Source organism: Dipodomys merriami, unplaced genomic scaffold, assembly GCF_024711535.1.
Source record: "Dipodomys merriami isolate MVZ:Mamm:240054 unplaced genomic scaffold, mDipMer1.0.p SCAF_574, whole genome shotgun sequence".
NCBI classification, from domain to species: domain Eukaryota; kingdom Metazoa; phylum Chordata; class Mammalia; order Rodentia; family Heteromyidae; genus Dipodomys; species Dipodomys merriami.
In genome coordinates this window covers 167,921-184,465 of record NW_027206151.1, presented here as the reverse complement: position 1 = coordinate 184,465, position 16,545 = coordinate 167,921, and the positions used below count along the sequence as shown (strand labels likewise).

The following is a 16,545-nucleotide window of genomic DNA, read 5'->3' as shown; positions in this document are numbered from 1 at the left end:
TACCAATTTCATATGGTTTTAATTCAGCAGGTACTACAGATACTTGGTAGCTGTGGCCACTGGAGAATCAGGTTATTTTACTCCAGTCGTAGATCACACATTACATATCATTTGGTGTGGCACTTTCATCAGATACAAACATAATGAACCTAGACACAGGGGAGTCCAGAGTAAAGCTGGTTTGAATCCCAGAACTGGTTCAGGCTTACCAGGCCCAGACACAGGGGCAACGTGGACAGTCAAGCAGGAGGATCAGATGTCCTCCGGGGTACTGCTGTACCCCAGGACCCTCTGGGAGGTTGCATCATTCCTTGCGGTGCTGTGGTCAGGAAGCTAGGTTTTCTGATCTGGATTTGGTACATTCACATGTCCATGTGTTCCTGATTTATTAAGTTCCAATTTGTATTCTTTAGTTTTTTCAATTGTTATTATAAAGGTGATATACAGAGGGTTGCAGTTACCTGTCAGGTAAAGAAGCCATTTCTTTTTGGACAATGTCATCCCTTCCCTTGCTCTCTCCCCCTTTTTTTCCTCCTCTCCCCCACACAAGTTATGTAGCTCATTTTCCACGTAGGGTCTAGTGAGTACCACTGCTGCATTTACTCACTTTGTCCCCTTTGTCCCTCCATTTCTGTACCCCCCACTCCAAAAGACAGATAAATGAACAAACAAGACAAAAAGAAAACAGCAAAGAAAAAAACCTCTTGCTTCCACTTCCTGGAATTCATTTCAATAAGTAGTATTTTATGTGACTAAAGACACAGCATTGCACCTTTGCACTCCCCCTCAGAGTATCTGCCTTTGGCTTACTGGGTGTGACTGTCGAGTTATAAAGTATAACTTTGTTATTATTAAGAGGGGTTACCATTTCATAAGTCAGGTAATGAGTACTTTATTTGTATGAATCAGTTATCAACCTATGTATGCACCATCGTTTGTGATGGGCATTTATTCTTTACAGACACAAATTAGTCATTCCACCTCAATATTTGCACACAAAATAGAATAAACTGCTAGAGTTTTTGTTTGTGTGCCCATCCTGAGGTGGGCACAGGGAGGGATCTTGAACTCAGGACCTGAGCACTGTCACCAAACCTTTTTGCTTGAGGCTGATACTCTACCGCTTGAACCATAACTCGCTTCCAGCTTTGTTTTTGGTAATGAATTGGAGTCTCATGGGCTTTCCTGCAGGGCTAGCTTTGGACCACCATCCTCAGATCCTCAGATCTCAGCCTCCTGAGTAGCTAGGATGACAGGTGTGAGCCACCAGCGTCCAGTGCATTTCTTATTTCCAGTACCAAGTCCTAGAAATCTGGTAGGCATGCTGTCCTCACAGCCTCTCAGTTCAGGTGCGCTGGGTTTCCACTGCTCAAAGCCACGTATGGCCAGTGATGCCTCATGGGACATCAGGGTCGTGGGCTTTTTCACGTGTGGGGGGTGGGGGTGCATGTGCTTGCCCACAGAGGAAATGCTTGTATTTCAACTTAGGAATGTGTTACAGTCTCAAAACTTGGGGAGGAATGGCCATACGTGAGCAAATCGAGCAGGTAGAATCCAGGAATGTAATGGAACGGGCTGGTCACCTAGGGAGCCCACTGGAAGCTATGCTCTGTCCTGGCATGTCACCAGCCCGGCACGTGCTAGGATGCCAGCGCCCTCTGGTGGGCATGGGCTGGGACTTGAGGAGGGGAGGGTGTGTGCCCCAGGAAAGCACTCCTGGAGAGCAGGGCTCTGGAGGGTGAAGAGGTTGGGGCACTTCTGTCCCTGATGTCCTTCTACAAGTCCCACTGGCTGCCCTGGGAATTACAGAGAGATGTCACGGTGGTGCACGCCAAAATCATCAGCGGTCTTGGTGAGGCTGCATCGCCCAGCCGTCAGTGGTACCGGACAAGGACAGCGTTTGTGGCTGGCCTAGCTGCCACCAGACCCTGAGTGAGGTCCACGTTTACATTCTACAGGTAGAGCATAGAATTCTGGCAAAATGGGAAGTAATTACTGTAAGAAACCAGAGCTGGTCAGCCCTCAACACTGTTGGACTGCCCTGTTGTCTACATGAAACAACCTTTCATCAAAAAGTATTTTACAGCTCTTTAAGAATGATTCACATCATGCTGGGCACTAATGGCTCATGCCTGTAGTACTTGCTGCTGAGATCCAAGGATTGTGGTTTAAAGCTAGCCCTGGCAGGAAGTCAGTACACTCATCTCCAATTAGCCACGAAAAAGCCGGAAGTAGAGCTGTAGCTCAGTGGTAGAACCCTAGCCTTGAGGGAAAAAATGCTCAGGGATCTTACCAGGACTAGCACGTACACACACAATGATACACATCCTAGACATGGTACCAGTGGCTCACACCTGTAATCCAGGCTGTTCAGGAGGCTGAGACCTGGAGGATTGAGATCTGAAATCTTCCTGAACAGAGAAGTCCATAAGACTACATCATCATCAAAATAACCAGCATAGCTGGGTGCTGATGATTCACGCCTGTAATCCTAGCTACTCGGGAGGCTGAGATCTGAGCATTGCAATTTGAAGCCAGCCCAGGCAGGAAAGTCTGAGTCTTACCTTCTGTAAACCACTCAAAGCCAGAAGTGGCGCTGTGGCTCAAGTGGAAACATGCTCACCTTGAGCAAAAGAAGTTCAGGGGCAACAGCCAGGCCTAGAGTTCAAGCCTCAGAATGGGGGGAGAGGGGGAAGCCAGCAAAAAGCAGGGCTGAAGGTGTGGCTCAGGCCTGACTAATAGAAAGCAGAGTCCAAGCCATAGTACTGCCTAAATAAATAAATACACATCCCAGAAGAATCTTTCTGTGTGTTGGGCCCAGGGCTTGAATTCAGCCTGAGTGCTGTCCCTCAGCGTTTTTGTTTTTTTTTTTTTTGTCAGTCCAGGGCCTGAACTCTGGGCCTGGGCACTGTCCCTCAGCTCTTCAGCTCAAGGCTAGTGCTCTACCACTTGAGCCACAGCGCCACTTCCGGCTTTTTCTGTTATGTGGTGCTGAGGAATCCAACCCAGGGCCTCATGCATGCAAGGCAAGCGCTCTACCACTGAGCCACCTTCCCAGCCCCAGATTTTGCTTTTGTTATTTTGTATTTCCTAAAAAGCCCCGGGGGGGCGGGCGCCGGTGGCTCACTCCTGTAACCCTAGCTGCTTAGGCCGCTGTCTGAGGATCCGTGTGAAGCAGCCCAGGCAGAAAAGTTTGTAAGACTCTTACTTCCAATTAACCATTCCAAAATGGGAAGTGGGGTCATGGCTCAAAGTGAAGAGGGCTAGCCTTGAGCAAAAAAACCCCTTGGGGCAGAAGGATAGCATCCAGGCCGAGTTCAAACCCCATGACTGACCAAAAAATTCCAGGCACTGCTGGCTCACCCCTGTAATCCTAGCTACTTAGGAGGCTGAGATCTAAGGATTACAGTTCGAAGCCAGGCTGGATAGAAAAGTCCATCAGGCTCTTAGCTCCAACAAACTACTCAGAAAAAACTGCAAGTGGAGCTGTGGCTCGAGTTGTAGAGCACTAGCTTTGAGCAGGTTCAGGGACAGCATCCAGGCCCAGAGTTCAAGCTCCAGGACTGGCAAAAGAAAAAAAAAAGGGGGGGGCTGGGAAGGTGGCTCAGTGGTAGAGTGCTTGCCTTGCATGCATGAGGCCCTGGGTTGGATTCCTCAGCACCACATAAGCAGAAAAAGCCTGGATTGGCGCTGTGGCTCAAGCGGTAGAGCACTAGCCTTAAGCTGAAGAGCTGAGGGACAGCGCCCAGGCCCAGAGTTCAGGCCCACGACCGGACCCAAAAAAAAAAAAAGCAAAAGCAAACATAATCCATTACTCAGCAAGGCACATTGCCAAGATCTGGGTGTATGGCAGGTGTACATGAGCTTTATTACTGGGTATTTCAGATAGGCAAAACATTTTTAAGAAATGAGTACATGGACTTACTATCCACTTTAAAAATTAGACCAGTGCCAGGTGCCGGTGCTCACACCTGTCATCCTAGCTACTCAAGAGGTTGAGACCTGAGGCTCATGGTTCAAAGCCAGCCCAAGCAAGGAAAGTCTGTGAGACTCTACTCTCCAATAAACCACTAGAAAACCGGAAGTGGCTCTGTGGCTCAAGCAGTAGAGCGCTCGCCTTGAGCTGAAGAGCTGAGGGACAGTGCCCAAGCCCAGAGTTCAAGCCCCACAACTGACAAAAAAAAAAAAAAAAAAACTTGACCAGTGCCTCTCCAATCCATCAAGAAACCTCACTCAGCACAGGCACTGACTTGGATTTCAACTTTAATATTCCCGTGTTTGTTAGATTTTACTATAAATGTATGCATCCCAAAACAATAAACTCAACTATTTCAAACAATGTAAATGTGCAACTATTTATCGTCCTGCTTATTCTACTCAACAAAATTTCGAATGAAGCCGGGCACTGGTGGCTTACAACTGTCATCCTAACTACTCAGGAGGCTGAGATCTGAGGATCTCGGTTCAAAAAAAAATGGAGCCAAAAAAAAAAAGAAGAAGAAGAAGAAGAAAAAAGAAAAAAAGATTGGTAGTGCCCTTTAAAAAAAAGACGTTATACTAGCGAAATGTATGTGCCTATAATCCCAGCTACTCAGGAGCTGAGACAGGAAGGCAGCCAGCTCCGTGGCATGGGTGATAACTGGTCTAAGGGTCACATGGTCATGAGACAGGTTCTTGGGAGACACCTGGGATTCTTTTTTTTCTTCTTCTTCTTCTGGGTCCAGTTGTGGGGCCTGAACTCTGGGCCTGGACACTGTCTTTTTGCTTATGTGGTGCTGAGGAATCGAACCCAGGGCCTCATGCATGCAAGGCAAGCGCTCTACCAGGGAGCCACCTTCCCAGCCCCAACACTGGGGATTCTTTTACCAAGCCTACCCATACCAGAACTGTGCCTGCAGCTCCAACATTGCTGGTGCCGCCCTCTAGGCCTTACCCTGCGGCCAGGTCCTGAGGGATGTGTGTCCTGTGGCTACGAGGCCAGGTAATGTGGTCAGGGTCTTGGCCACGGTCTGCACGTCTGTCTCAGCATTACAGGGCTTCTCCGGGAAGGCAGCAAAGCTAGCGCCATCAGTTTCCATTTTCTAGTAAAATTGTCGGTTCAGACACACGGGTAAATGGCTAAAAGTGGCCAAGAGCTGAAGTCAGTATAGGAACAAGAAGAAGGTGAAGTGCAGGGTCTCCTGAACCCCTTGCTGCAGTGCGAGAGCATGGCCACACTGTGACCTGGTACTGCCTGCCCCGCGGAAGAGGCAGCCGGCCCCGGTCCCCGCTTCTGAGCACCCCGTGAGGTCCCCTCACTGAAACTGCAGGCCAGGGAGGCACAGCTCTTGGCAGCCTGAAGGAAGGAATCAAAGTTTACAATCCTGAACCTTTCCTGTATTTAGCTGTGGGGTCGAGGTTCAGTTCTGGTCAGACTCAGCCTCTCCCCAGGATCCATGGGCCAAAAGCTGACATTTTCTCCATGCTTACGCCGGGTCTTCTCCAGGGTCTCCCTGGACGGTGCCATGGGATCGTTTTTCAGTGGATGTCTCCATGAGTCCCCGGAAGAGCCCTGAGCAGTGCCAGGAAAGCTGTGTGGTCCCTTCTGCTGGGCACCTGGGGGATGAGAGCCAGGGGAAATGCAGGTGGGGCCTTTCATCCCTAGCCTGGGGCAGCAGGAGCAGCCTGGGCCGTGAGGAGCCCCGTATCCAGCTGGAGGGAGCTGGGCTGGGCCAGTCCATCCTGAGGGGTCCACCCTGCCCCATGGGAACAGGGCCTGATACAGCCCCTCTGAAGTCTCTGGTGGCCACGTTTCTCCCCTCATGAAGAGCTTGTTCCAACCGGAATTTGGCTCCACCTTTTCAAGGGAATAGTATTTAGGTACACTTTTAAGGATGGGGGTTGAGAAAGCTCAGGACAGCAACGTTCACGGCAGGTTGAGAGCACAACCCCGGCCCCAGGGCTGTGCCGACTGGGCTCGGGCAGGGTCCTGAGTGAGCCTCCGAGGGCAGGCTCACACAGCCTTGGCCGCTGGGAGACGCAGGGTTGGGATGCCTGGACTTCAGAAGCTCATAAATGCCACACAAAAAAGCAAACACCAAAACACAGAAAGGAGGAACAAAACCTAACACTTTTTTGAAAAGGGTGGCATCAGAACCGTCTCTTCCTGGTCTGCTAAGTCTCATTCATGAGCTTTGGGACTCTGCCGGCACTGACTTTCCAGCGGAATATGTTGGTTCAGAATTTAGTGCCTAGACTTTGGTGAGCCTTCCTCGGCCTTCTGGAGCATGTCCTACTTGGTAAAACTGCTGTGCAACCAGGCACGGGGGGCTCACACCTGTGACCCTAGCTATTCAAGAGTGAAGGTTACGGTTCAAAGCCATCCCAGGTGAGAATGCATGTGACTCTCCTCTCAATTGAACATCAAAAGGCCAGAAGTGGAGCTGTGGCTCAAGTGGTAGAGCACTAGCCTTGAGCAAAAAAAAGCTCTGGGACAGTACCCAGGCACTGAGTTCAAGCCCAGGACATACATACAACACTCTCTCTCTCTCTCTCTCTCTCTCTCTCTCTCTCTCTCTCTCTCTCTCTCTGTCTCTCTCTCTCTCTCTCTCTCTCTCTCTCTCTCTCTCTCTCACACACACACACACACACACATACACACACACAATAGCAACCAGGTACCAGTGTCTCACACCTGTAATCCTAGCTACTCAGGAAGCTGAGATCTGAGGATCACAGTTCAAAGCCAGTCTGAGAAAGAAAGTCTGTAAGATCCTTCCTTGATTTGTTTTCTGTAAGATTCTTATCTCAGGGCTGGGAAAGTGGCTCAGTGGTAGAGTGCTTGCCTTGAATGAATGAGGCCCTGGGTTCGATTCCTCAGCACCACATAAGTAGAAAAGGCCAGAAGTGGTGCTGTGGCTCAAGTGAGTAAAGCACTAGCCTTGAGCTGAAGAGCTGAGGGATAGAGCTCAGGTCCCACAATGGACCAAAAAAAAAAAAAGATTCTTATCTCCAAATAACTACCAAAAGGCCAAAAGTGGAGCTGGCTCAAGTAAGCAAATAAGCTCAGGGACAGAGCCCAGCATCTAAATTCAAGACTCAGGATTGGCACACATGCACCAAAACAAAATCAAAATGAAAAGTAAAAATCAACTAGACACAAGATATTTGCATCTTACGCCATCAAAAAAGAAAAAAAAGTGTAGCCAGGCGCTGGTGGCTTACGCCTGTAATCCTAGCTACTCAGGAGGCTGAGATCTGAGGATGGGGTTCAAAACCAGACCGGGCATGAAAGTCCATGAGACTCATTTTTTTTTTTTTTTTTTTTTTTTGGTCGGTCGTGGGGCTTGAACTTAGCCTGGGCGCTGTCCCTATGCTCTTCAGCTCAGGGCAAGCGCTCTAGGCTTGAGCCACAGCGCCACTTCTGGTTTTCTAGTGGTTTACTGGAGATAAGAGTCTCACGGACTTTCCTGCCTGGTCTGGCTTTGAACTGTGATCCTCAGATCTCAGCCTCCACAGTAGCTAGGATTACAGGTGTGAACCAGCAGCGCCTGGCTTCCATGAGACTTTTTTTTGGGGGGGTGGGGAGGGGTCTGGTCATGGGGACTGAACTCTGGGCCTGGGCGCTGTCCCTCAGTTCTTCAGCTCAAGGTTAGCGCTCTACCACTTGAGCCACAGCGCCACTTCCAGCTTTTTTCTTTTTGCTTATGTGGTGCTGAGGAATCAAACCCAGGGCCTCATGCATGCAAGGTAAGCGCTCTACCACTGAGCCACCTTCCCAGCCCTCCATGAGACTCTTATCTCCAATGAACCACCAGAAAACTGGAAGTGGCGCTGTGGCTCAAGTGATAGAGCACTAGCCTTGAGCTGAAGAGCTGAGGGACAGCGCCTAGGCTCAGAGTTCAAGCCCCATGACTGACCAAGAGAAACTGAGTTGTCCTGAGGGGACCATGGCATAATCCATAATCCAAACCCTGCCTGTATTTACTGCAGAAATTGCCAACGCCCAGGTAGCCAGCCAGCCCTCCCCTCATAGGCAGTGCTGTCCACTCCTGTGAGGGTGTGGGTCACACTGTCCACCTCAGTGTGTGGGTTCCTGTTGGCATTGGGGGTGCTGCTTCTTTTTTTTTTTTTTTGTCGGTCCTGGGGCTTGAACTCTGGGCCTGGGCGCTGTCCCTCAGCTCTTCAGCTCAAGGCGAGCGCTCTACCACTTGAGCCACAGCGCCACTTCCGGTTTTCTGGTGGTTTATTGGAGATAGGAGTCTCACGGTCTCTCCTGCCCGGGCTGGCGCTGTCGCTGAGCTTTTTTGCTCAAGATGAGTGCTCTACCACTTGAGCCACGGCGCTACGTTCAACTTTTGGGTGGTTTATTGGAGATGAGTATCACAAACTTTCCTGCCCAGCCTGGCTTCCAGCTGGGAACCTTAGATCTCAGCCTCTTGAGTAGCTAGGATTAGAGGTGTGAGCTGCCGGTCCCCAGACCCAGGATGCCTCTTTTATGATCAGTATTCATGACCAACCAGGACACATCAAAGACACAGAGCCCACTGGGGCATGGAGGTCCAACAGGGAGCTATAGTCTACAACCTAGGACAGGGCAGAAGGGGCCCAGCTGAACCTGACCCCCTCCTGAGGCCACCCCAGAACCCAGCGAGCTCAGCAGCACTTCAGGGCACTCAACGCAGCAGAAAGATGTGGCTGGCCGTGAAGCACCGGGCGGGGCTGCCCATCAGTGTGGATGTGGAGGTACCCACTGCTGCCCAGGAGATAAGGAGGGACGCTCCACTGGGCTCCTGCCCCTGGGAAAGCGGAGGACTTGTACCACTTTTGATACCACTCTTCCCAGGAGACGCCCACCGTGGGGCTTCTGCCCAGCTGTCTAACTCAGGCAGACCATCAGCCATCCAGGCCCCAATACTCAGGGTCAGGGATGGAGTGCAGAGGCCCTGGGGCCTCTAGCAGCCCTAGGGACCTCCACCCTCCCGGTCCATTTCCTCCTGTGGGGATTTGGACTGGCCAGGCGGGGTCACTGCCTGAGTCGGGCTGCTCCTGTTCCAGTGATGGTCCTCAATGAAGACAACTCCTTCTAGGCACTGGCTCGGCGACTGAGCTGTGAGGGGCACACGGCCTGGTGAGCCTCACACAGCTGAGTCAGGTTGCCACCCGTGCACTCAGAACCACAGCCACAGCACCTTCTCTCTCAAACTTGTTCTGGGGTCCCACAGACCTAGGACTGGCCGAGGACCCCACACCCCGAGTCGGACATCTGATGCCCCCACCAGCAGAGCCATCTGTGCGGGCTGTCTGGTGATGCTCGGCTTCCTGCTGGTCCTTCTGACTCATAAACAGTCGGAGCCTTCCTAACCAGCCACGGCCAGTACCCAGATGCCAGCTTCTCACCCGTGTCCCTTCAAGCGACCCAGAGCCCAGGAGATAACCACACACTCCACCTCGTACCCTCACCAGCTGCACGGCCCCGTTGGCTCTCACCCCCTCCTGTCACTGTGGGCCTTCCCCTCACCCTTGCAGGCCTCCTCCCCTTCCGGAGCCCTACACAGCTGGAAGCAAGTCTGGCCAGGCCTTGGCCCCCCCCCCTCACCCGTGGGCCTCTGGCAGGAGGGGGCTTCTGGCTCCCGGGACTCCGGCCGGTCCTCGAGGCACTGCACTCCATCTTTGGGAGCCGGCTGTCTGCGGAAGCTCCGCAGGGCGTGCCCGGCCGTCCTGCAGCCCCACGCCCATCCTGAGCAGAAGCTGGGGGAAAGCCCCCCAGATCTGAACACGGAAGCCAAGGGACTCCTCTCACCTCCTCCATGGCCCTGGGCCTGAGGGGCGGTTAGAAGCTGAGGCCTTTCCTGGGGCCCTGCGTGCTGCAGAAGGCCCTGCAACAGGCAAGGCTTGGACTAGCACATGGAGCCCTAGGAGCCTCTGCCCTCTGTGCTTCCGCACCTGGGCAAGAATGGGCAGGAAGACCCCACGCCAGGGAGCCCAGCCCCAGAAGGACCCGGCTCACCCGTGACCCCTTCCTCCAGGAGCCCTGTCCCCACCAAGTAAGTCCACCCCTCGACCCCTTCTTCCAGGAGCCATGCCCATCAGCTGGCCCCAGGAGCAGCCCCTCAGCCTGTTGGGTGCAGCCTCCGGGAGCCCCGCCCCTGGGCCCCACCCAGGCCCCTGCCCCAGCCTGGGCGGGCAGGACCCCCGGCCTGCTGCCCTTGCAGGTCCCCTGCAGGCCGCCCCGTAGCGCGGGGACAGCCGTGTCCTGGAGCATGAGCGTATGCACATGGCCACGGCACACTCAGGTGCAGAGAAGTCAGCCTGGGGATCCCAGGAGCCTGCGGGGCAGACCAGGCCATGCCCAGGCGGTATTCCACCGGATGCCCATGTGAGGTGGTCACCGGGGGGGCCCGGCCAGTGTGGTGAGGTGGGCAAGGGACTGGCAATTGCTAGACACTGAACCCACTGCAAACAGATAAAAGCAGGAGTCAAGGCATTTCCTTGACCAAGCCTACCTCTGGCCATGGCCTCCTATGCAGTGACCCCTGGAGTGGACACAGGAGAGGGCAGGCAGCAATGCAGGGAGGACGTGGGCACTGGAGCTACTCAGCACACCAACCCCACACTCAGCTCTGTACCCTGAGAGCCTCCTGAAGGTGCTCCGGGGTGGCTTGTGGGATTTTCTAAAGAACGCTAACTGGGGCTGGACCTGGGAGGGTCACACACTGTTGAGTACCTTTAGCCTCCCCGGGTGAGCTCTAGCTAGAGGTCAGCTTCCAAAGGGGGTGTGCCCAGCCCCACGTCCATGGTTCCAACACTACCACTTCCAGCAGCAGCACTGGGTCCTCCATCCGCCTGCCCACCCCAGGACTACAGCACAGGGCCTGCCAGGGAGACTCCGTCCCAGGGATGGAGCTACGGACGGCTCTACATGGCAAGCCTTCCGTCTAACCCATGTGGCACACACTGACAACATGGCCCCAGGAAGCCAGGGCAGCACTGGCAAGCTGAAACCCCATCCCTGGGCACAGGGAAGCTGACCACAGCCCCAGACAGCACCCGGGGACAGCACCCAGGAGCCCCAAACCCGCGTGCACAGCCCCAGACAGCACCCAGGAGCCCCAAACCCGCACGCAGAGCCCCAGACGGTGCCCGGGAGCCCCAAACCCACATGCACAGCCCCAGACAGCACCCAGGACAGCACCCAGGAGCCCCAAACCCGCACACAGAGCCCCAGACGGTGCCCGGGAACCCCAAACCCACGTGCACAGCCCCAGACAGCACCCAGGACAGCACCCAGGAGCCCCAGAGGGTGCCCGGGAGCCCCAAACCCACGTGCACAGCCCCAGACAGCACCCAGGACAGCACCCAGGAGCCCCAGAGGGTGCCCGGGAGCCCCAAACCCACGTGCACAGCCCCAGACAGCACCCAGGACAGCACCCAGGAGCCCCAGACGGTACCCGGGAGCCCCATACCCATGTGCACAGGGAGGCTGGACATTTGCTATTGCAGAGGAGGCTAAGTGGGGTGTCCACATGTCCACGCACCCAGCAGGTGCCTATGGGACTGAGCACCCTCCCGCTACACAAGTCCCAGACTTCAACCCAAGAAGGAAGGCACCACAGTTACTATGGGACTCCAGCAGTCAAGGTGTGGATGAGAGCATGCATGTCCCTGTGGCCTTGCCAGTCCTAGAATAGCCCAAGTAGGTTAAGCTTTCTTGGAGTCCCGTGCAGCTACCTGGGCCTATGCATGGCCCTCCAGGCCACCTGGTGACTTTAGGTGGCTTAAGAATAACTGGGCTGGGCTGGGCTGGGAAGGTGGCTCAGTGGTAGAGCACTTGCCTTGCATGCCCGAGGCCCTGGGTTCGATTCCTCAGCACCACATAAGCAAAAAAGAAAAAAAGCCGGAAGTGGCGCTGTGGCTCAAGAGGTAGAGCACTAGCCTTGAGCTGAAGAGCTGAGGGACAGCGCCCAGGCCCAGAGTTCAGGCCCCACGACCGAAACCAAAGAAAAAAAAAATAAAATAAAATAACTGGGCTATAGCCAGGTACCAGTGGCTCACATCTGTAATCCTAGCTACTCAAGAGGCTGAGATCTGAGGATCATGGTTCAAAGCCAGCCTGAGCAGGAAAGTCTGTGAGACTCTTATCTCCAATAAACCACTGGAAAACCGGAAGTGGCTCTGTGGCTCAAGTGGTAGAGTGTTCACCTTGAGTTGATAGAGTGTTCACCTTGAGCTGAAGAGCTGAGGGACAGCACCCAGGCCCAGAGTTCAAGCCCCACAACAAAAAAAGAATAACTGGGCTATATAGACCAAGATCATGACAATTTGCCTTGTGATGGCTAAAACATGTTTGTAACTTTAACTAAGTATCACTATCCTACAATTCTGTGAAATGTATGTAATCATTTAATCTCAATACAGTTATATATATATATATATATATATATATATATATGTATGTATGTATCTTAAAAATAACTGGGCTTGGAAAGTAGCTTAGTGGTAGAGTGCTTGCCTAGACTGTATGAAGTCCTACGTTCGATTCCTCAGTACCACATACAAAGAAAAAGGAAAAAGTGGCACTGTGGCTCAAGTAGTTGAGTGCTAGCGTTGAGCAAAAGAAGCTTAGGGACAGTGACCAGGCCCTAAGTTCAAGCCCCAGGACTGGCAAAAAAACCCAAAAACCTGTCCACTGTGCATGGAAGGGGCACAGGTCTGAGGCCACACGGAGAGCATTGGGGCCCTATTCCCAGAGCCTAGCAATCCCAGCTCTAGTCCCAGGACTAAAAGATTCTGGGCCCACTGGCTTCCTTGCTCTACCACCTTTGGGGCTGCATTTCAGGGCCCCAAAATTTCAGGGCAAGGAAGCTCTAAGACAGGGGACAGAGCCCCAGTCTGTACCCAGCATTCCCTGAGAAGGCCTCTTTCCTGGAACAGAAGAAACTCCCTTAGCTCAAGTTAAAGGACAAAAAACTGTTTTTCATTACAACCTGCCTGTTTTTGGAGCATCCAGAGCTATCGGCACTTGGCAAACAACTAGGGGAGATAGGGGTGCTGGTGGTGGAGGTGAGGAGGGTGGTATGGCTCATGCCCTGGCCAGCCTCTCCAGCCTGCCTTCAGGAAGGCCAACAGCTGGACAAAGCCAAGCCCCTGGGACCACAGAAAACACACTCTACCCAGCCTGACACAGTCAAGACCGTCAAATAATTTACTGATTCAACCTGCACCCAATAGAGGCCCAAAGAGGGCTGGAAGGGGAGTCAAGGGCCGGGGTGCCTGTGGCATTTGGAACAGTTCATGACAGTCTGTGCAAAGCATCCATGCGAGGGTCTTGGTCACCTCTGTCCACCGTCCCTGGGCTGGCTGGGCTCCAGTGGCACTTGCTTCCTTCCTTCCTTCCCTCCTTCTTCCTTCCGTCTGCACCTCTTCCCCACATCCGGCTCCTCCATGTCCTAAGCCTGGGACTGGGTGGGCACAAAGGATGCCACTGATCATCGGCAGGGAGACATCAGAGCAGACACGGAGGCTCGTCTAGCCAACCAGGGCCACTGTCCTGGCGCTTGTCTGGCCCCGCCTCACCTGGCGTCAAGAGAGCACACACTTGCAGCTCATGCAGCCTGGGCCGCTCTCCTCAGGTGGGTTTAGCTTCCTCAGCTTATGCTGCCGAATCTCTCGCACAAGTGTATAGAAGGCATCTTCCACACCCTAGGAACAGAGGAACTGGATAAGAGACAAATTCACTGGGGGAGAAGATGTGGGGACCCCTCCCTGGGTGGAACACTCCCTGCCTTGAACTTAGCCAACATCCTAGAAGAGCCCAGACAGCAGACTGCTCCTTCCTTAGCCCCCGCTTTCCCCAAACACAACTGGGGAGTCGGGCTGTGCGCAGCTGGAAGCCAAAGGGCCACCTTCCTAGAGGAACTCACTACCGAACAGCCCCTTAAAGCTTAGAGTAGCCCAGAACCCTTCAGGACTCTTGATTGGGGTTAGGCTTAAATACCCTACCAAACTGTTAAGGGCTAGGGACCAATAGGTGCCCACAGGACACTGGGGACAAGAGGGACTGGGCCTCAGGGTTACCGCTCCGGCCTGGCTCAGGGAAGCCCTCTCCACGGACCCCCACTTCCCTGGAGCTGTGGCAGCCCAGGACTGGAGGGCCTGAGCCCAGACCCAGACCCTCACCTCCCTCACTGCCCTGATGCCCAGGGAGACTTACAACATGGGGGCTGCTGGGTCACATGGGTCCCAGTGGGGGGGTCCCAGAGGGTCCCGGAGCTGGAGCCAGAGCGGCTGCCCTGTGTTGAGGGAGAGGGGCAATGAGCACGGCTGCCTGACTAGGGCGGGGCGGGCGAGTCCCTGGCTGGCGGTGGGGCTGGAGCCTCTCACCTGCCGGGTCTTGGCCGATGTCTCAATGTAGGGGATGCCATAGCTCCGCGCAAGGTCCTGGGCCTGCCGAGACTCAACAGTGCGTGCGGCCAGGTCACACTTGTTCCCCACCAGCACCATTGGCACATCGTCTGAATCTTTCACCCGCTTGATCTGCTCCCTGAGACGGAAGAAGGTGTCAGTCTGCTGGCCGAAGGCATGGCGGAAGCCAGGAGGTGCACGGAGGCCAGAGGCCAGGAGGCCTTCGGATGCAGAGAGCCGCCCAGCTCCACCGGGCCACGGGTTCCTGGGCTCACCTATACTGATGGATGTCTTCGAAGGACTTGGTGTTGTTGATGGCAAACACGCAGAGGAAGCCCTCCCCCGTGCGCATGTACTGGTCCCGCATGGCGCTGTACTCCTCCTGACCCGCTGTGTCCAGGATGTCCAGCAGGCACGTCTCCCCATCAATGACCACCTGCTTCCGGTAGGAGTCCTGCAGGAGGATGTGGCCACTCAAACGGAGGGTTTGCCGGGCAGCCCCACCCTGGGGCCTCTCAAGCCACTGGCCAAGGAGGAGCAGGGCTGTGCCACCTGCAGGGTGCGGGACCAGAGCCAGCCCCCATCTTGGCTCGAGGGGCCCAGGGCCCGTTCGGGTCACTGCCGGGGGCCCAAGTCAAGCGGTCCGGGCTCACCTCTATGGTGGGGTCATACTCGTCCACGAAGTGGTTCTGGATCAGCTGGATGGTCAGGGCGCTCTTCCCCACGCCTCCGGCACCCACGACCACAAGCTTATACTCCGTCATCGCTCTCCAAGGGGCTGCCACTCCCGGCTCGTCGGGGGCTCCTGCCCCACCTGCCGGGGAGGCCCACCTTCAGCCGGGCCTGGACACCCGGGGCGGCCCCGGCGTCCGGCCAGCTCACCTGCGGCGCGTCCCCAGGGCCGGCGGCGGCCCTGCCCCGGCCGGCGGGAGCGCTCACAACCAGGCACCGAATGAGCAGGCGCCGGTAGGCGGAACGCCCGCGGGCGAGACCGCCCCCAGAACAGGTCCGACCACGGCGGCCCCGGCGTGCCCGGGCAGGCCGCTGCCAGGCGCCGCACCGGCCTCGCCCGCCCGCCCGCCCGCGCGCGCCCGGCCCGGAGCTACCGCGCGGCCGCCCGGCGGGAAGGGACGGCCCGCGGCCCGCCCTCCGCCGGGGCGATCCGACGACGAGGGGGCCGGGGCCCGGGTCCGCGCGCCGGCGGCGGAAGGCCCGGCCGAGGCCCCGCGCCAGGCCCGGGGCTCGGCGTCCCCCGAGGCCCGGGCGGCGCCTCGCCCGGCGCGCGGCCGCCGGCGGGGCGGACCTGGCCGCCGAGGGCCTCCGGACGCCCGGCCGGAGCGGCCCCGCGCGCCGCGCTCACCCGCGCCCCGCGCACGCCCGCACTCACCGTTCACTGGTGCGACTGCCCCGGGGGCCGGGGCCGGGGCCGGGGCGGGGCGGGGGCGCGGGCGGGCACCGACTGGGCCCGCGCATGGGCTCCGTCCGCGGCGGGTGCGGCTAGGGCTGCGGGCGCCAGGCGCGGGCCACGGGCACTCAGCCGGGCCCGCGCTCGCCCCGCCCTGCGCCCGTCTGTCAGCTCAGCGCGACCGGCCATTGGCCCCGGGGTGGCCCCGCCCCACCTCGCTTCGATTAGCTGAGCTACCCGTCCGTCAGGAGCCGCCGCCGGGCGGGACTTCCGGGGGCGGCTCCCGGGCCGAGGAGCGTGGGGAGGCTGGCAGCTCCGGGAGCGAAGCCCCCGCGCCTCAGAGGTCCGAGCGGCCGAGGGGCAGTCCGGGGCCGAGCCTCGGGGAAGCTCCCGGGCTTGAGGCCGGAGAAAGGCCGTCGGGTCTCCCAGGCGTCCCTGCGCTCCGCGCCGATGCCCCGGGCGAGACCCCCGTCCCCTGGGCAGCCGCCGGGGCGCCGCGGCCGGGGCGCCTTCTGCCCGCCCGCACGCACGCACGCACGCGCGCACGGCGCCCCCTGTCGGCACGCTCAGCACAGCCTCGTTCTCCCCCGGCGGGGCTGCTCTCGCTCGAGGCCCGCGCTCAGCTGGGCCACAGCGCCACTTCCGGGGCTGAGGAATCGAACCCAGGGCCTCCTGCACGCGAGGCCAGCGCTCCACCCCGGAGCCCCGAACAAGCGTTTTTAAGTAGTTGTACCGGGGAGTCACCACTGCGTGACACT

General features: G+C 56.5%; 1 protein-coding gene across 5 annotated transcripts; it reads right to left on the bottom strand.

Annotated features, from left to right (window-relative positions):
• Positions 1-13,165: 13,165 nt before the first annotated feature.
• Positions 13,166-16,539, bottom strand: Hras (HRas proto-oncogene, GTPase). 5 transcript variants are annotated; one of them, XR_011367675.1, is made up of 7 exons: positions 16,521-16,539; positions 15,036-15,196; positions 14,658-14,836; positions 14,362-14,521; positions 14,192-14,270; positions 13,555-13,680; positions 13,166-13,439 (listed from the first exon to the last, which is right to left on the bottom strand). XR_011367675.1 is itself a non-coding variant. In XM_070001265.1 (6 exons), exons 2-6 carry the CDS (start codon positions 15,144-15,146, stop codon positions 13,631-13,633), a joined length of 579 nt encoding a protein of 192 aa, XP_069857366.1. In that variant the 5' UTR covers positions 15,147-15,196; positions 15,770-15,890; the 3' UTR covers positions 13,166-13,630. The 5 variants fall into 5 exon arrangements, 3 of the variants coding, with proteins under 3 accessions (XP_069857366.1, XP_069857369.1, XP_069857368.1); XR_011367676.1 differs by lacking the exon at positions 16,521-16,539 and adding an exon at positions 15,770-15,930; XM_070001265.1 differs by lacking the exon at positions 16,521-16,539 and adding an exon at positions 15,770-15,890 and having other exon boundaries at positions 13,166-13,680.
• Positions 16,540-16,545: the final 6 nt, after the last annotated feature.

Bases quoted from the DNA above. Each gene is read 5' to 3' on its own strand.
- Hras (XM_070001265.1), bottom strand. From the start codon at position 15,146: ATGACGGAGTATAAGCTTGTGGTCGTGGGTGCCGGAGGCGTGGGGAAG. The intron at 14,837-15,035 runs GTGAGCCCGGAC...ATCCTCCTGCAG, and splicing joins AGTATGACCCCACCATAGAG to GACTCCTACCGGAAGCAGGT. The intron at 14,271-14,361 runs GTGAGAGGCTCC...CCCTCAACACAG, and splicing joins CATCGGCCAAGACCCGGCAG to GGCAGCCGCTCTGGCTCCAG.